Source organism: Protobothrops mucrosquamatus, unplaced genomic scaffold (assembly GCF_001527695.2).
Source record: "Protobothrops mucrosquamatus isolate PMUCROS unplaced genomic scaffold, P.Mucros_1.0 scaffold1199, whole genome shotgun sequence".
NCBI lineage: Eukaryota > Metazoa > Chordata > Lepidosauria > Squamata > Viperidae > Protobothrops > Protobothrops mucrosquamatus.
Window position 1 is genome coordinate 322,597 of NW_015387410.1, and position 15,389 is coordinate 337,985.

At 36.1% G+C, this 15,389-nt stretch overlaps 1 protein-coding gene across 1 annotated transcript in view; it reads left to right on the forward strand.

Annotated features, from left to right (window-relative positions):
- The first annotated feature begins 1,259 nt into the window (after window positions 1-1,259).
- The window catches only part of PCGF3 (polycomb group ring finger 3), a 20,076-nt gene continuing 5,946 nt past the window's right edge, over window positions 1,260-15,389 (forward strand). The window contains exons 1-6 of the mRNA XM_015820882.1: window positions 1,260-1,297; window positions 6,799-6,916; window positions 11,176-11,272; window positions 11,580-11,635; window positions 13,058-13,168; window positions 15,138-15,226. Coding sequence (XP_015676368.1) covers window positions 6,808-6,916; window positions 11,176-11,272; window positions 11,580-11,635; window positions 13,058-13,168; window positions 15,138-15,226 — 462 coding nt within the window. The 5' untranslated portion in view covers window positions 1,260-1,297; window positions 6,799-6,807. The remainder of the gene's footprint in view (window positions 1,298-6,798; window positions 6,917-11,175; window positions 11,273-11,579; window positions 11,636-13,057; window positions 13,169-15,137; window positions 15,227-15,389) is intronic.

Genomic DNA, 15,389 nt, shown 5'->3' on the forward strand with positions numbered 1-15,389 from the left:
AACACTGGAAGTTTTTAAGAAGAGACTGGACAGCCATTTGTCTGAAATGGTATAGGGTTGAGCAGGAGGTTGGACTAGATGACTTCCAAGGTCCCTTCCAACTTTATTATTATTATATTATATCCAGTGACTTTGCTGAAAGGCAGAACAGGAAGATCTTCTGTGAGTCCCGTCGGGAGAAGGGCGGGATATAAATCAAAATAATAAATAAATAAATAAATAAATAAATCTTGTAAACCTTGAAGACATATAATCTCTTTCATTTAAAAAGGATAATTCTGACGGGTATTTCAGTGTAATTTGGGACCAATTGTGCTTAGTTGAAGTTCATTCTGAAGATTAGGGCTTTATTTTCAGAGAATTAAGGAAACATTGAAAAGTCCTCTCAAGATACTTCTTACATCCTTGGTCTTGGATCTTGTTTGTGAAATTTTGGTCAAAAGGCTACTTATGTGCACAGGAGCTAGAGAAGAGGGAAAATGTACACAATGTTTGAAAAAAAACAACCCTTTGCCTTTCAAAACAGATTGACAAACTGGAGTTGTAAGTTAAAGCTAGTCCCTAAACTTGTTCAGAAACAGCCGTCGCACACAGGAAAGAAGTGAACAGCCCTTTCTAGGGGCCTCCCATTTATTACTGACTCTCATTATTAGTTAATAGTTTTATTAGCCCTTGAGTACCTCTTTTAAACCATTTTAAGCAATTGCGGTCAAGTGCTATGCTGTTGTTTGCTTATTTTGGGTTTTAAGATTGTTTTGTATGTGTTTTTTTCCTTGGGAAAACAAATGGGAATATAAATGTGCCAATACATTTTGGCAGGATATATAAATTATTTAACTTGATACAAGAAATATATTTAGACCTTTAAATATTGGGATGAACTAGCATCATATAGATCTTGGGAGTTGTTTTGCTGAATGCTCTACGTTACATAACAAAGTAACTAGCTTGTGATATCAAAGTTAGGCCAAAGTCTACTTAATTTTAAGCTGACAAAAGTTTAATAGAAAAACATTAGTCTTCTCATTTCTGTCACCCTGTGGTGGTAGGAAGAATGGCATCAGTTTTACTTAGCATATTTAATTCAGACTGGATTATAGACACTGATTTCTAGCAGAAATTAATCATTTTCATGTTAAAAACAAATATTTGTTCATCTAATAATTTTCTATTAATAGATACCGTTGAATTTTTTCAATGTATTCTAAGTAGCTACAGTGTTCATTTTCAGACTTGTTTTTTTAATCTTTTCAGGTCTCTGGATGGCAGACTCTGAAACGAAATGCTGTTTTAAGAGGTATGCTTAGAGAAAATAATATTTTTCTTCAGTATGTAAAGAGATTTTTTTTCCTGATTGAATTCTACAACCTGCTTTAAATAAATGTAAAAGTATCTCAAAGATGTTCTGATTTTTTTTTAAAAAAAATACCAGGTATTCTGAAAAAAGCTCAAAAACTTTTTGAAATCTAGTTAGAACTTAAAGAGTGTTTCTCTTTGGGGAATGTTTATTTTTGATATGTATATGTGTATGTATGTATATATATGAAACATTGCTGCAGTTTCACCAAATACAGCTATAATATTTCTAACGTGAACATCCCATTCTTTCCAGGCCAGGTATAAGCTGATTTTATATTGGCTTCAAGTGCTACAGCATGATCGCTATGTTGAAACTAAAAAGAAATAATTTCACTGTTTTAATCATAATATTTGATGTGTGAAAGTGTTTCAGTCGAACTCCTAAAACCTATTTAAACGTAACTCACAGAAGAATATTTGAATTTTCCCATATCACTTATCCTGCTAATAGGAATTAGGGAATTCCTGTTAGTGGCAAAATGCTCTTTTATGCTAATGATTTGACACGTCGCACAAAGTTTAGCAAGCAAGCTTTTTAGCAGTTACATTAGTAATCGGAGGAACAATATTCAAAATAATGTAATCATTAACAAGAAATACTTGATAAATCTAGGGGGAAATTGAAATACTTAACAAGTCCATGGGGAAATTGCTTCATTTCCCCATCCAGATCAAGTGAAAAGTTCAGCTGCCTTCAGCTGAATGCAGACAGACCTCTGAAAGGAGCCTTCTGCAGAAACTGAAAAGGAAGTTCATCAAGCTACCAGTTGTACAGAGTGACTCATAAAGCAGTGGGGTATACAACCAACTCTGTGGGTGGGCATTCAGCTTGCAGAACCTTTCAAAATAAATGTATGTTCTTTCCTGTGGCTATAATTTGGGAATTAGTGAACCAACACATGATCTATCAGCTTAGGATTGGTCACTCATCTTTTAAAAATAGTACTTTGATAACAGCATTTACACAAATGTGCAAGCCACAGATTTGTAAAATAATTGCTGCTGTCTCATTTTCATACGAGCATCATGTAAAATTTCAATCTTTACACGATTGGTGAAAAATGGAAAAGTACAGCAGAGCAGAGGTCTCCAACCTTTCTGGGAAGGAGAACAGCTTCAAAATTGCCCGGGCTAGCGGCGCATGCGCAAACAAGCTGCAGATACCCGTCCCACGCTAGCATTCCCGTTTGCACCCATGCACATGCGCAAACAGCACCGTGGGCGCTAGCGCAAGTGGGGGGGAAATGTGCATCCATGCATGTGTGCATTGGCCAGCAATTTCCATGGCCTACTGGCCAAGAGCCCATGGCCTGATCCCGGGCCGCGGACCATAGGTTGGGGACCCCTGCAGTAGAGTCTTCCCCATGATTTAGAAATAAAAGAGGGAAGTTACTAGAATTTTATCCAGAAATATGCAAATCAATAAAATGTTGTAGGTGTATGTTGTTTTTTAAATAGCTTGTTTGGCTCAGTTGAGAAATTAGGCCAAATGCAAGGTTTTAAATATATATATTGTGTAAAAGGCAAAACTAAGGAAATAAAGAAAATGGTTGTGTTGACTGACGGCTAACTTTCTCTGAAAGTGAGCAGTGCAATTTTATACTATCTTGTTTTTGGAACAATAACAACAACAATTCCCGATAAACAAGCTGAAAAATAACTAAAAACTTCCCATTGTAAGGAAGAAAGAGTATCTCAGGACCAAACCAGGTACAACTGTGGGAGAGCTAAAGTTCAGTTTTCTTCTCCCCCCCCTTTCATGCATGGTCTTGAATCCTGTATCTACAGTTTGATCAGGATAGGGTGTGACTGCTATTTGAAATGGGTATATATCACCTATAATAGCAAGACAGTAGGTCTCTCAATTGAAGTCATGGGAACATGCATGGTGTTGTGATCACGTTCTGCTGCTCTGTTTCCTGTTGGCATTTGATTGACAGAATGCTGTTTCAATAGCTCTTTGGTATGAGCCAACATAGTCTTCTTTGTGCACCTGTGTCAGTACCATTAATAACTTCATATAAAATATAAGTCCATACACATGCATGCTTGTTTACAGTTTCAGATATAATGAACTTTCAAATGCAGTATTTTCTTGGTGCCATTTTTCATTAAGAATCACTTCCCACCTGCTCAACAGAAGACACCATTTTTCAAAGAAACAGTATTGGAGAGGGTTTAGTTTTTAAGATACCAAACAATTCAGCAACAGACTAGCGTGGAGATTGGAAATTATAAATTCTCTGACAGTTGAATTATTAAATACTATAGTCCTGGTTGCAGATTGATTCCATTACGGTTTCTAGTCCAAATTTAACTCATGCCTTGCTTCTCCTAAAACAACTGAATTTTCTGTTTTCATAGATTAGCTGGGATTAAGTTATATTCCTTGAGGATTAGGTTAACTTGTTCCGTTTTTATCTCTGGGCTTTGGATATCCCATATCTATGGTACACTGTTTACTTATTGTGGATTTTTGAAAATATTTTTCATTGTACTTTGCATTTTGTTTACTTCCTTACACAATGGGTAATTAATCTGTAACATTAGCTGCTGAGGGAATGATAATGATTAAATCTTGTTATACAGTATAAACATTTGGCTGATCCTGGAGAAAAGAAGATAGAAATAGAAGACACTTTTTTGTTAGCTATTATATTTATATTCTATCAGATATATTAAAAATCCTATGATTTGGGCCCCGATTTATGCAGAATTCCTTGAGAATTTTAACATAAAAATGTCTTTGCTTGATGAGTGCACATTTTTATTTAAAATAAATTAGCATTTTGAAGAAGGGAAGAAGAAGAAGGGGGAATGAAAAAGGAAAGGAAAGCACTTGAAAATTTTGCATTTTTCTACTCAAACTTGGTTCTTGATTCTGTTAGCTAAATCTTTAAATATGCATTTGATAAAAAAGAAGGGATGATGTAAATATATGTAGCATTTCCCCCAAAGGGGGTGCTAACAATCGGGCCCTTCTATCCCTTTCCCCACGTGACCAGCCCACCTGGCCCAAGCACACCAGCCCACGTGGAAGAGAGTTATGGGCTTTAATTAAAATAATCAAATTAAACGGCAATTACAGGTAACAATAAGCACCAGGGCAATACACATCAATGTTAACACAACAAGCCTGTTAAAATAGTAGCCCTTAAAATAAAATCAAATTAAGCAACAACTACAGATAATAATAACAAGCATCAGTGCAGTAGATACACAACAATGACACAACAAACACATTAAAATGGTGGCCCTTAAGATAAAATCAGATTAAACAGCACAATAGTTTAAAATGTTAAACCTTACGGTGAGCAACGTTGCTCAAACTAAAAATGTCTCAGCGCCTCTCGTGTGGCTCAGTAACGGCCAGCATAATGGTCCAAGCCTCAGTTCAGTTAAAACACCCAAATAGGTCCCAAAGACTGGCCAAATGGCTCCTCACCAATTCTGTTGCCTGTGTAGTCCAGTGAGAGGCCTATGGAGTCCACCCCTCCAGCCAGGGGCAATGGCCTAGGCCAGGGGTAGGCAACCTTGGCTCTTTTATGACTCGTGGACTTCAACTCCCAGAATTCTTGAGCCAGGAATTCTGGGAGTTGAAGTCCACGAGTCATAAAAGAGTCAAGGTTGCCTACCCCTGGCCTAGGAGTTCCACCAAACCAAGGATGCAACTTATCTAGAATCCTACCTTGGGATAAGATTGTCACCCCTCTCATGGCAGCTAGGATACACTCTCCAGGCTGAGATATAGCAGTCGCTCTTCCTTGGGGTGACAATTTCTCTCTCATTCCAAAGGAGTCCAGCCTCCTTCCCCGTAGTAGTATTCCTCTTTTTGATCCCTTGGTCCTTTTAAAACTTTTTTTTTTCCAATTGCCTTTTGTGATGCTGCCCCTCCCTTTCTCTCTCTGAGCTGCTGGAATCTGTGGCCCCCTCCCTCTCCAGCATTCTGATTTAACTCCCTTTGTTGGGGACTAAATTTCCCAAAAATCTCCTCCAGGATCCCTCCCTGTCCCAATTCTTGGGGTGAGGCTCCAACCAGCCAGTCAATTAGAAAGATAAGGATGGGGAGAACAGCCGCAAGTCTTTGTAGTAACTTATAAAATAAAAGAAGGGGAAAAAAAATCTGCTAATTGAGCCGGCTACATATAATATAAAAAATAAGGTCATAAACATATTGACTGTCTTAATTTCAATCAAATTATAAGGCTAAATTACAACAATTGATAACTTTTCAGCCAAAATGTCTCAGCAATTTTTATTGAAAGCATCTTAGTTTGGTGACACCTGCCGTGCATAAATTCATTGCAGCAGATGGTAAAAATACTTCCCTCCTGTCTTTATTATTTAGTACTCTATTTCGTTTCCTCTGGTGCGGTTTTTTCCCAGTGAGAAAATAAAAGCAGATGTTTTTATGTTATATCTGATCGATGTGAAGGTTTTTCAAAAACATTTATATAGGAATTTCTAAATTACCTTTTCATCCAGAAGGGGTCCCAGGGTAACTAGCAACTTCAAATTTTAAAGCTATTTATAGATTTTAAAACAACAGGGAAATCGCAAGTCGGAAAGGAGATAGTTAAAATCATACGGAACAGTGCACTTAAAACTAAAGACGCAAAAAGTTCTGTAGTTAGTGTGCAGCCATCTGTTATTTATTTTTTAATTGTCTATCAGGTGAAGACTTTCCCAAATAATGTGGGAAAACTGAAAAAACCAAATACAAAAGTTTTTCCATGGCTTTCCTTAAAATTTTATATGCTACATATAGTAATTTCTTTTTCAGAAACCAAGTTCTATTGAAATATTTTCTAAAAGCGAAGGAGCTATGCTTTATAACGTTCAAATATAATTCAGTGCTTATTCTGCACTTGTTTTCCAATTTATGAAAACTACTTTATGATGCATATTTATCTATAGTTTAAAAGTGGGTAGGGGACTCCTAAACATATTTAAGCAGGCAACACTACTTTATTTTCCTAAAATGCTGTACATTTATCTTATATGTATATTCTTCTAAAAATTAATCATCTGAAAAGATATGTTGGCTAGAGTTTGCTTTTTCTTACAATTACTAATATGTTTTAGAAAACTATAGATTTTTTAAAGAGCTAAGCATTTTCCGGAATATAGATTACAGATAAAACAGATATATTCCCCTTACTTACTGTTCCTGAAAAGTAGGCTGATTAAAGTTTATACTATGGAATGCCATAAATCTTGCAATGCAAAGCCCAGAACAACAGTTTCTGCAGTCTTTAGCTTTATGATTATGCATTATTCTTAAACCAGGCTTATTTTTTTTTTCCAAATAAGGTTGTTTGGAGAAGAAAGCTGTTAGATTGTTTTCATTTTTCCCCCCTGCATTCAAGGCTTATTATGAGGGTCAGATATTTTAAAAGCAATAGACATATCTCAAATACCTGCCTCATTTTCTTACAGACACCAAAGATGCTGACAAGAAAAATTAAACTTTGGGACATCAATGCCCATATAACTTGCCGCCTTTGCAATGGTTATCTTATTGATGCTACCACTGTAACGGAATGCTTGCATACCTGTGAGTATGATAATTACTGTGTATTGTGAATTTAGATTTACTTCGATGTAAACATAATTATTTAGCTTTGATTTTTATTTGAATGGCTAATGTTTGTTAAGTTACCTCTTAATTTCAAATTGTTTATTCAGATGTGAATCTTTTTTTTAAATTGCATTCCTGTGCCATTACTAAGAAATTCAGAGAGCTCTGAATTACACTAGTTGACAGGATTAGATTTCCTTCCTTCCTTCCTTCCTTCCTTCCTTCCTTCCTTCCTTCCTTCCTTCCTTCCTTCCTTCCTTCCTTCCTTCCTTCCTTCCTTCCTTCCGAATAGCTTCCCCTCTCAAGTAAATTGTTTGTGCTTTTTCATGGAGTAACAGCCTGCCTACTTCTGTATGAAATCTTCATTATTTTAAAAATTCCCACCCTTGCTTTGCCTAAAAAGTGTCCACTCTCAGCCCTGTTCTGCTTCACCCTACTATACATTTAGTGAACCAACCAGGTTGAAAAGGTTGTATTCTACCATATTATGCGGCAACCAATGTGAGCCAATTGTGCAGTTCTATCAATACCTGAAAAGGTCTTCTCTAAATTAATCCCATAATATTGGGATGTTGTATAATTCCCTGAGAGGCAAGTGAATGAAAGCTGATTATGTAAGGAATGGGGACGAATAGTTCTGCTCTTGCAGAAGAAACTTAGGCACCTTATTATCTTTCTAGAGATAAGAACATAACAGTAAAAATTCTCTGCTCTGAACTGTTAAGACCTCTTACTTATTCATCTAGGAGAGGATGTAAATATGGGGCATCATATATTTTCTGAACTTTTTTTACTTAATGTTCTGAACTTTTTTTTACTTAAAACAGTAGGTAATGAATCTTTTGGGTACATACCTAGGAATGCTGAAAAGGGAGCTTTTACTAAAGAGTGTGAGGTAAAAGTTGTGATGCAATATGATATTGCAGATCATATTACGTTTCTAACTGCTGCTGAGAAGGCATCATGTTTTTCCTTTCTCCCCTTTGAACTGAATGTGCAGATCTGTAGCTAATACAATGAAGAGAATTTTGCTGAAAGGAGATTAGAAATAACAAATAAATTGATTTAGTTAAAACAATATTTGCCAGATTGGTAGACCCAATTATGGCTTTGTTTAACAAGATGACAGATCTAATTTGGGGTGCTGGGGTGTCTTGACAGGTCGCAGGGTAGCTAATGAGAATTATGTAATCTGTAATTATGGTCAAAAAGCTGAGAGGCTTACAGTAAACTTCTTTAGCTCAGGTGGCTGCACTGCATTTAATCACCTACTATTCCTAAGTTCTAACCTTTCTTTGCTTTTTCTAGTTTTTATTTTTCGTACTGGGGTTTTTATGAAAATGGTGGCATATTAAAGACCCTCCTTTTCTGTAAACCGAAAGAATGGATCAAATAAAATGAATCTCATCTTCATAGACTTTATTGCCATTATTCAGTGCTTCCAAAACCAAAAAGTTTCTTCCAGTGGCTTCTCTTCTGCCTCCTCGAGTGCACAACTAATTATTTAGAAAATTTATACGGCAGCCTAACTCGTTCATGATGACTCCAGATGACATACAGAAATAAAATCCCAATTAAAAAAAAAACAATAAATCCCTCCCCTCTCCCCGGCAACAATTATCAACTCAACCACTTAATGGGCTCCATATCACCCTGGGGTTCCCCATGCGTGCTGGCAAACCCATGTCTTCAGGGCCTTTTGAAGGAGTGTTAAGGTGGGAGACAATCTTATTCTGCAGGGATGATATTCCACAGGATAAGAAACTGCAATGGAGAAGAGCCTCCTAGATGGGCCTTCTGAGGAGAGGGGAGCCATAACATACCCTGCCTCCCCTCTCTGGTGGGTTGGGTAGATGTAACTGGGAAAAGATGGTCTTTCAAATAACCTGCCCCCCTGTAGGGCTGTAAAGGTGATAATCAGCCTCTTGAATTGGACCTGGAAGTAAATCATCAGCCAATCTAGCTCCTGCAGGAGAGATGACACGTGTGCAAATCTAGAATAAATAATGTGGGTCACTACATTTTGAACCAGTTGAAGCTTCTGGTTACTTTTCAAGGGCAGCCCTATCTAGAACTCATTGCAGCAGTCAAGGTGGAAGGTGACTAGGGCGTATGTGACTGTAAATAGGGCCTGTGGGTCAGAAGAAGGTGAAAATTCAACATGTAACAGACAACAGCAAATGTTGCCTTTCTAGTGAAAAGGATGAAACAATTGACCATTTGATCAGTATCAGTAGCAAAATGTCACAAACTGTTTACAAGCAGGTTCATGATCAAGTTGCCAAGATTATTCATTGGAAATTTTACCAGAGGTTTGGATTTGAATGTAGTAAAAACTACTGGAATCATCCAGTTAGGAAAATGAGCAGGTTAAGATCTTATGGGATGCTAAGATCCAAACAGACAGGTATTTTGTTCATAACATGCCTTATATGATAGTTATTGAATAGAAGACAGTCTGGTTCATTGATACCAGGTAATGCTAGGACTGAGGAAAAACAACTGGAAAAAAATTACAAATTACCGAGACTTGCAGATTTAAGTTGAATGTTTATGGAAAAAGAAATCATTTCTTATATCAATTGTGATTGGAGCTCTCAAAGCAATACCTAGACAACTTCCTTGATATCTGAAAATATTGAATTTATCGAACTTGAACACCATAATTTAACAAAAAAAAACCTCTGCTTGGAACTGCCTACATTCTTAGATGCTATCTTAATAATTCTTAGGTCCTTGGTTAGGATTTGAATTCTTAATTTTCTCCCGATCTTAGACTAAACTAAACTAAATGTAGATTACCCACATATAATAATGATAATAATGCTTTATATATTTGTTTGATTGATGGCCTCATCTCACATACATGATTCCGGGTGATATACAACATACATACATATATACATACATACATACATACATACAATACTCTCTGAGTTTGCTTTTTTTCTTGCTAACATTTCATTACCCAAACTAGGTAACATCATCAGTGCTAACACTAGCACTGATGATGTTACCTAGTTTGGATAATGAAACGTCTGCAAGAAAAAAAGCAAGCTCAGAGAGCACCAATGACTTCTCATTTCAATCCTGAGCTACAGATATTCTCCTTTATTGGTAATACATACATTCATACATACATACATACATACATACATACATACATACATACATACATATGAGCACCTCACTACGCTTTGGATGCTTCTGGATTGAAAGGATTGGCCAGCTATAAGCTATTGTTCAGGGGATGACCAAATGTGTTAACAGCACACATTTTTCAGGGAGGCTTCAAAGGAGTAGGACTAGGAAGTAGGAATAGGAATAGGCTACCTCACGTGGCTGTGGCTGCAGGCTTAGGCACAAAACCAGATCTTCAAGGTCTTCTGGAAGGCTAGTATATAAGTGTATAGATTTACCCACTTTTTTTCCAAGTTTTCCTCTAAAGGGAATGTTTTTTTCTCTGTTCTGTAAACACTATCACAAGTTTGCTCATTTATATCCTACTGTGTGTATCTTCATATATGAAAAGTAGATGGCACTGTTTAACTGCAGCTTTTAGTCTTTGGTATTGTTGCTTTTCAAGAGGTTACAGCGAAATGTTAATTGAATTATTACTGAGGAAGTTTCACTTTGCAACAGCCATCTCTAGCTTCAGAATAAGCTTGGTGGCAAGTATACCGACAGTCAACAACCAATTATGCCATGCTGTTGCATATATTTCAGGGTTTATTTTTAAGTAAGACTAAAGATCTTTTACTATAAATACTAAATAATACTCCTTTTTCTTAACAAAAAGTCTGCTTCAGAGTACAGTAACTATTTATTTTGTGTTGAAATGACCCAGCAATGTTTAAATTGATTACAATTTTACATATCTCCAATAACAAGAACAAAGACATAGATTTTATATCCGAAACCTTTATATTGGCATTTTTCAGATGCAAATTTGGGGTACACTAAATTTATTCAGGAAGGAAAAATACTCCCTATAAAATGTTCATTAGACTACAAGCACTTTTTTTTTTAAGCAGGTTCTGTGTTCGTTAAAACTGGGCTGTGAATGCAACTGCTTTTTCTGCATTCACAACTATGAAATAGTGACATTGTTTAAGTTTGCTTCCTGAAGTTATACAAGTTGAATTACGTCCGGAGTTTAAAATGTTATTCGCAGATAAACAAAAATATTTTCTTGCAATCATTTTAACTGATACATATATTTTTTTGTAAAACAGTTTGCAGGAGTTGCTTGGTAAAATATTTGGAAGAAAATAATACCTGTCCCACATGCAGGATAGTAATACACCAGAGTCACCCTCTCCAGTATATTGGGTACGTATGGGGTTAAAAAAAAAAAAAAATACACGCAGAAATCTGTTGGATGTACCTTTTCTAAACCATGAATTGGGAAAAGGGTGTGCTGTGGCCATGAGTGGATTTTGTCCATTGTGTTTCAGCAGAATGAAAATGGTATAGGAACTCCCCCCTCCCTTTTTCTTTCTTTCTTTCTTTAGTTTCCCTTTCATTTGTGCCCAAAGGAAGAGGATATTTTTCAGCTATCCTAGTGGTGTAAATATATAAAGGTTTCTTATAGGTATTTGCAGTAGCCATTTTAATTTCTAATTTTTTGTCTTGTCAGTCATGACAGAACAATGCAAGATATTGTTTACAAGCTTGTTCCAGGTCTTCAAGAAGGTAAGTCAACAGTAAACTGTTCAAAAGACATTCATATATGTGAATAAATCCCCTCCATATGATGCTTGGGAGACACGGTTCAAACTGTCAAAAGGTTGCAGGAAGTGGTGCCATTTACTGTTGCTTTGCTTTTCCTTGCTTGCTTTGGCAAAGCAAGGACGGCCACACATTACATGGGAGCCCACAGCAAAAGTTTTATTTTTTAAATGTGATGGCAGAATCCTCAAGATTGAAAAAAAATAATAATCACAGAAGCCTTTTCCAACCTGGATATCCACCAGATATGTATAGACTTCCGTTCCCAATAAATTTATATACTGCCCTATCTCCCTTACGGGACTCAGGGCGGTGAACAGGCAATAATAAAAATCACAATAAATATTGAATAAAAAGCCTGCTCTAAAATACCCCATATAAAACCCCTAGCAAAGCCCAATCAAAACTACGCCAGGCCGGCCGCATGGAATAGATGGGTTTTCAAGGCTCAAGGTAAACCATCATATCATGGTTTACAAGATATGAAGAGGAATAAAGAGGCAGCTATGCTCAACATTAATCAGTAAAAAGTTAAAGTATCTTCAGTAAATGGTTGTATCCCCACTTTAGCCGTGTAACTCAAAAAGGTCCTTTTTGAGTCATATAATTCAAATAAGATTTTAGTCATATGACTCAAAAAGATCCTTTTCTAAAAAAATAGTAGAAGCAATTGCCAGAAACAGGTTTTAAAATTTTAACATTCCTGGCACTTCCCAGGGCATTTTCTAAATCTGAAGGAATATTGGCATCTCCCAAAGTTCTTCATGCTTATAAACACAAAATGAATACAGAGGTAATTTGATAGTATAGAAGCAATTACGGTGTCCAATTTTACATTTACTTATTATATTTTGTATCTATGATAGATGGACTATAAATACCATAATTAGGTTTTTTTTAACTGAAAATTATATTATAAAATAACAGTTGGGATCATATTGTTGATAAATCCAATGTTACTTTGAGAGAAGACTAATGTAAGAAGTTAACTTCCAGTTGTTAGACTCTCTGTGGTTGGAGAATACACTTTTCTGATGTATGTAAATAGGAGGGGAAAATTCAAAAAGATGAATGCATAAGTCAATGTTATAAAACAAAAATTAGCTTGTTCTCTGGATTCTAATTTTTGCCAAATGTTATTGTACAAGTAGACAAGTGAGAGAACAGTATTGGGTAACACTTGAAAAGTAGTATTGCATTGTATGGGATGTTCTTAAAATCCTGAGATTTGTCCAGTTGTGTTATGAGCTGGCCACAAAAAAAGCATTTGAACGTTAGAGGGGGCTCTTGTTACATGTTCTAAACAAGGGAGAGGAATACATTGTTTGCTTGAGTTGATGAAGTCCATGTTTTTAGCTAAAGACACTATTTTAAAATGTTAAACAGCGGAAATGAAGAAGCAGAGGGAATTCTACCACAAATTGGGCATGGAAGTACCAGGTGACATCAAAGGGGAGACGTGCTCAGCCAAGCAGCATTTAGATTCTCACCGTAATGGTAAATAGAAATGCATGTGCTTGTTCTTTTCAGGATAATTACTGTGTTTGCCAAAGGAAATTGTTTGCTCTTTGTTTAACTAGATTAGTTTCATATAGTACATTTATCACAACCTTGCTAAAGAAATATAAACTGTCAATTTCTTGAATAAATTAGTGCTTTGCTGTGAGTACTTGACTGGAAAGCTGAAAATTCACTAATTTTCTGATCGATGTGTTTGCAACAAGATCTTCACAGCTGGATTTCTCTCCAAGATTTGGAATGGCCCATTTAGTCCCAGAATTGTTGAACTGGCCCCATTATTTGCGCATATATAGCCTCTCTGTTTAGACTTATGGGTACCCATAAATGGTGGCTATCCTGTATCAGTTTGACCAAAGCAAAATTCCATTTACTCCCACTAGAACGAAAAAGTTGAGAACTTCTGTTGTAGGACAGGGTTTAGCAACCATTTTTCATTGCCAGAAACCATTTCACGATTTCACACATAGTTATGGGCACTAAGAAATAGATAAACAATTGTGTAAATGTAAACATTAAGATCCAAAATCTCATGCAGGAAGAAAGGCTCTTGCAAGATTTGATAGTCTGCAAAGTTCTGCGTGTGTCACTGTGGGACAAAGTAGTTTCATTAAGAAATCACTGATGTAGATAGGGCCGCACTGATATTTTTTTTTGTAGCTTTGTGCACGGTTAAAGGAGTAAAATGCTTCTTAAATTGCTAAAATAAATAATAAAAGTAAAGAAAAAAATAATAACAAAATAAAGAAGGTCTTAAATTTTCCATCCCATTTACTTTGGGATTTAGGAAAGGGCTAGAAATGTTGAGACTTCTGGCCAATAGGTTGCCCTCTGCTGATCTAGGACATTAATCCTACTTTAAAGTCTTCACAGTCCTCTGCAAACTGGTTGTTATTGTCAATTAAACAGTTCCAAAGTAAGAAACCTGATGATCAAATAACTCCCGTGAGCTTGCTGCATTTAATAACATCCCAAAAATGTTTGCCTTTTTATGTGCTAAGGCGGTTAGGTAAGTCTTATGGCAGCAGCTTCTTTTGAGGGCAGTTCCTAGGAAAGATCATGCTGCTAATTCTGTGGCAGATACAATAGTAAATGCTAGACTTGGCTGCGCTGGGAGACTGTTTATTGCTGCACCAGTGACAGAATTGTATTCATCACAGAGCATCGCATCGCTACGGAAGATTTTGCCACTCTACAAGGATAAGGCACCCAGATTCGTTGGATATGAGATATAAAAATAAAATAAAATAAAATAAATGCAGAGGGCCACTTTGTCTCAAATACTATGTGGTCATTTTGTCTCTACAAGCATTATTTTAGGAAGGTGTGTAGTACAGATGGCTTGCTGGCTGTAGAATTCTTTATTTTTACTTTGTTATAAATTGATTGAGCTTCTTCAGCTACAATTGAATGACAGGGTCAGACTTTAAACAGTTGTGTTGGTTTTTTTGTGTTTTAACGTTGAGCAGCACAAAGTTATATATGTGAGATAGTCAGCTATATAAATTGAATAGATAGACAGACAGGCAGACAGACTGACTGACTAACTGACAGTAGATTTCTCAATGCTAAAATAGATTGCAAATAGATAAGATAAGATAACCTTTATTGTCATTTTTTTACTGTGGGCACAACGGTACACATCAAAAATGAAATTTAGTTGCCCGCTCTCAGAGTGAAATATAAAATATATAAAATATTTTATATTTTATAAAATATAAAAATATATTTTAGGATAGAATTTGCTAAGTGCTATTGCAGCACAACTTGTCAAAATACAATGCCAGTACTACAGAAATTTGAGATTTGAAGAGATTTGACTTCTGCAGGACCAACAGGCTTCATTCTGAAAAAAGTTGTTGATCTTGATGTAATTTTGTTTCATGTAAATGTTTGTATCTTTGGAGTCTTCCAGTTCATAACAGATGCTCTATGCTTTTGTCATAAGGGGAAACTAAAGCAGATGAGAGCACAAACAAAGAAACATCAGAAGAGAAACAGGAAGAAGATAATGATTATCACAGAAGTGATGAACAGGTATTGTTGAAATTTAACCTTTGAACTCAGCAGAACTAGCAGCTGTACCTTTTTTTGGTGATTTAAGACAGCATTTCTCAGTGAGGGAATTTCCAGATGTGTAGCGTTAACTCCTAGAATTCTCAGTATGCTGTCTGGATAATTCTGAGAACTGAACTCCACA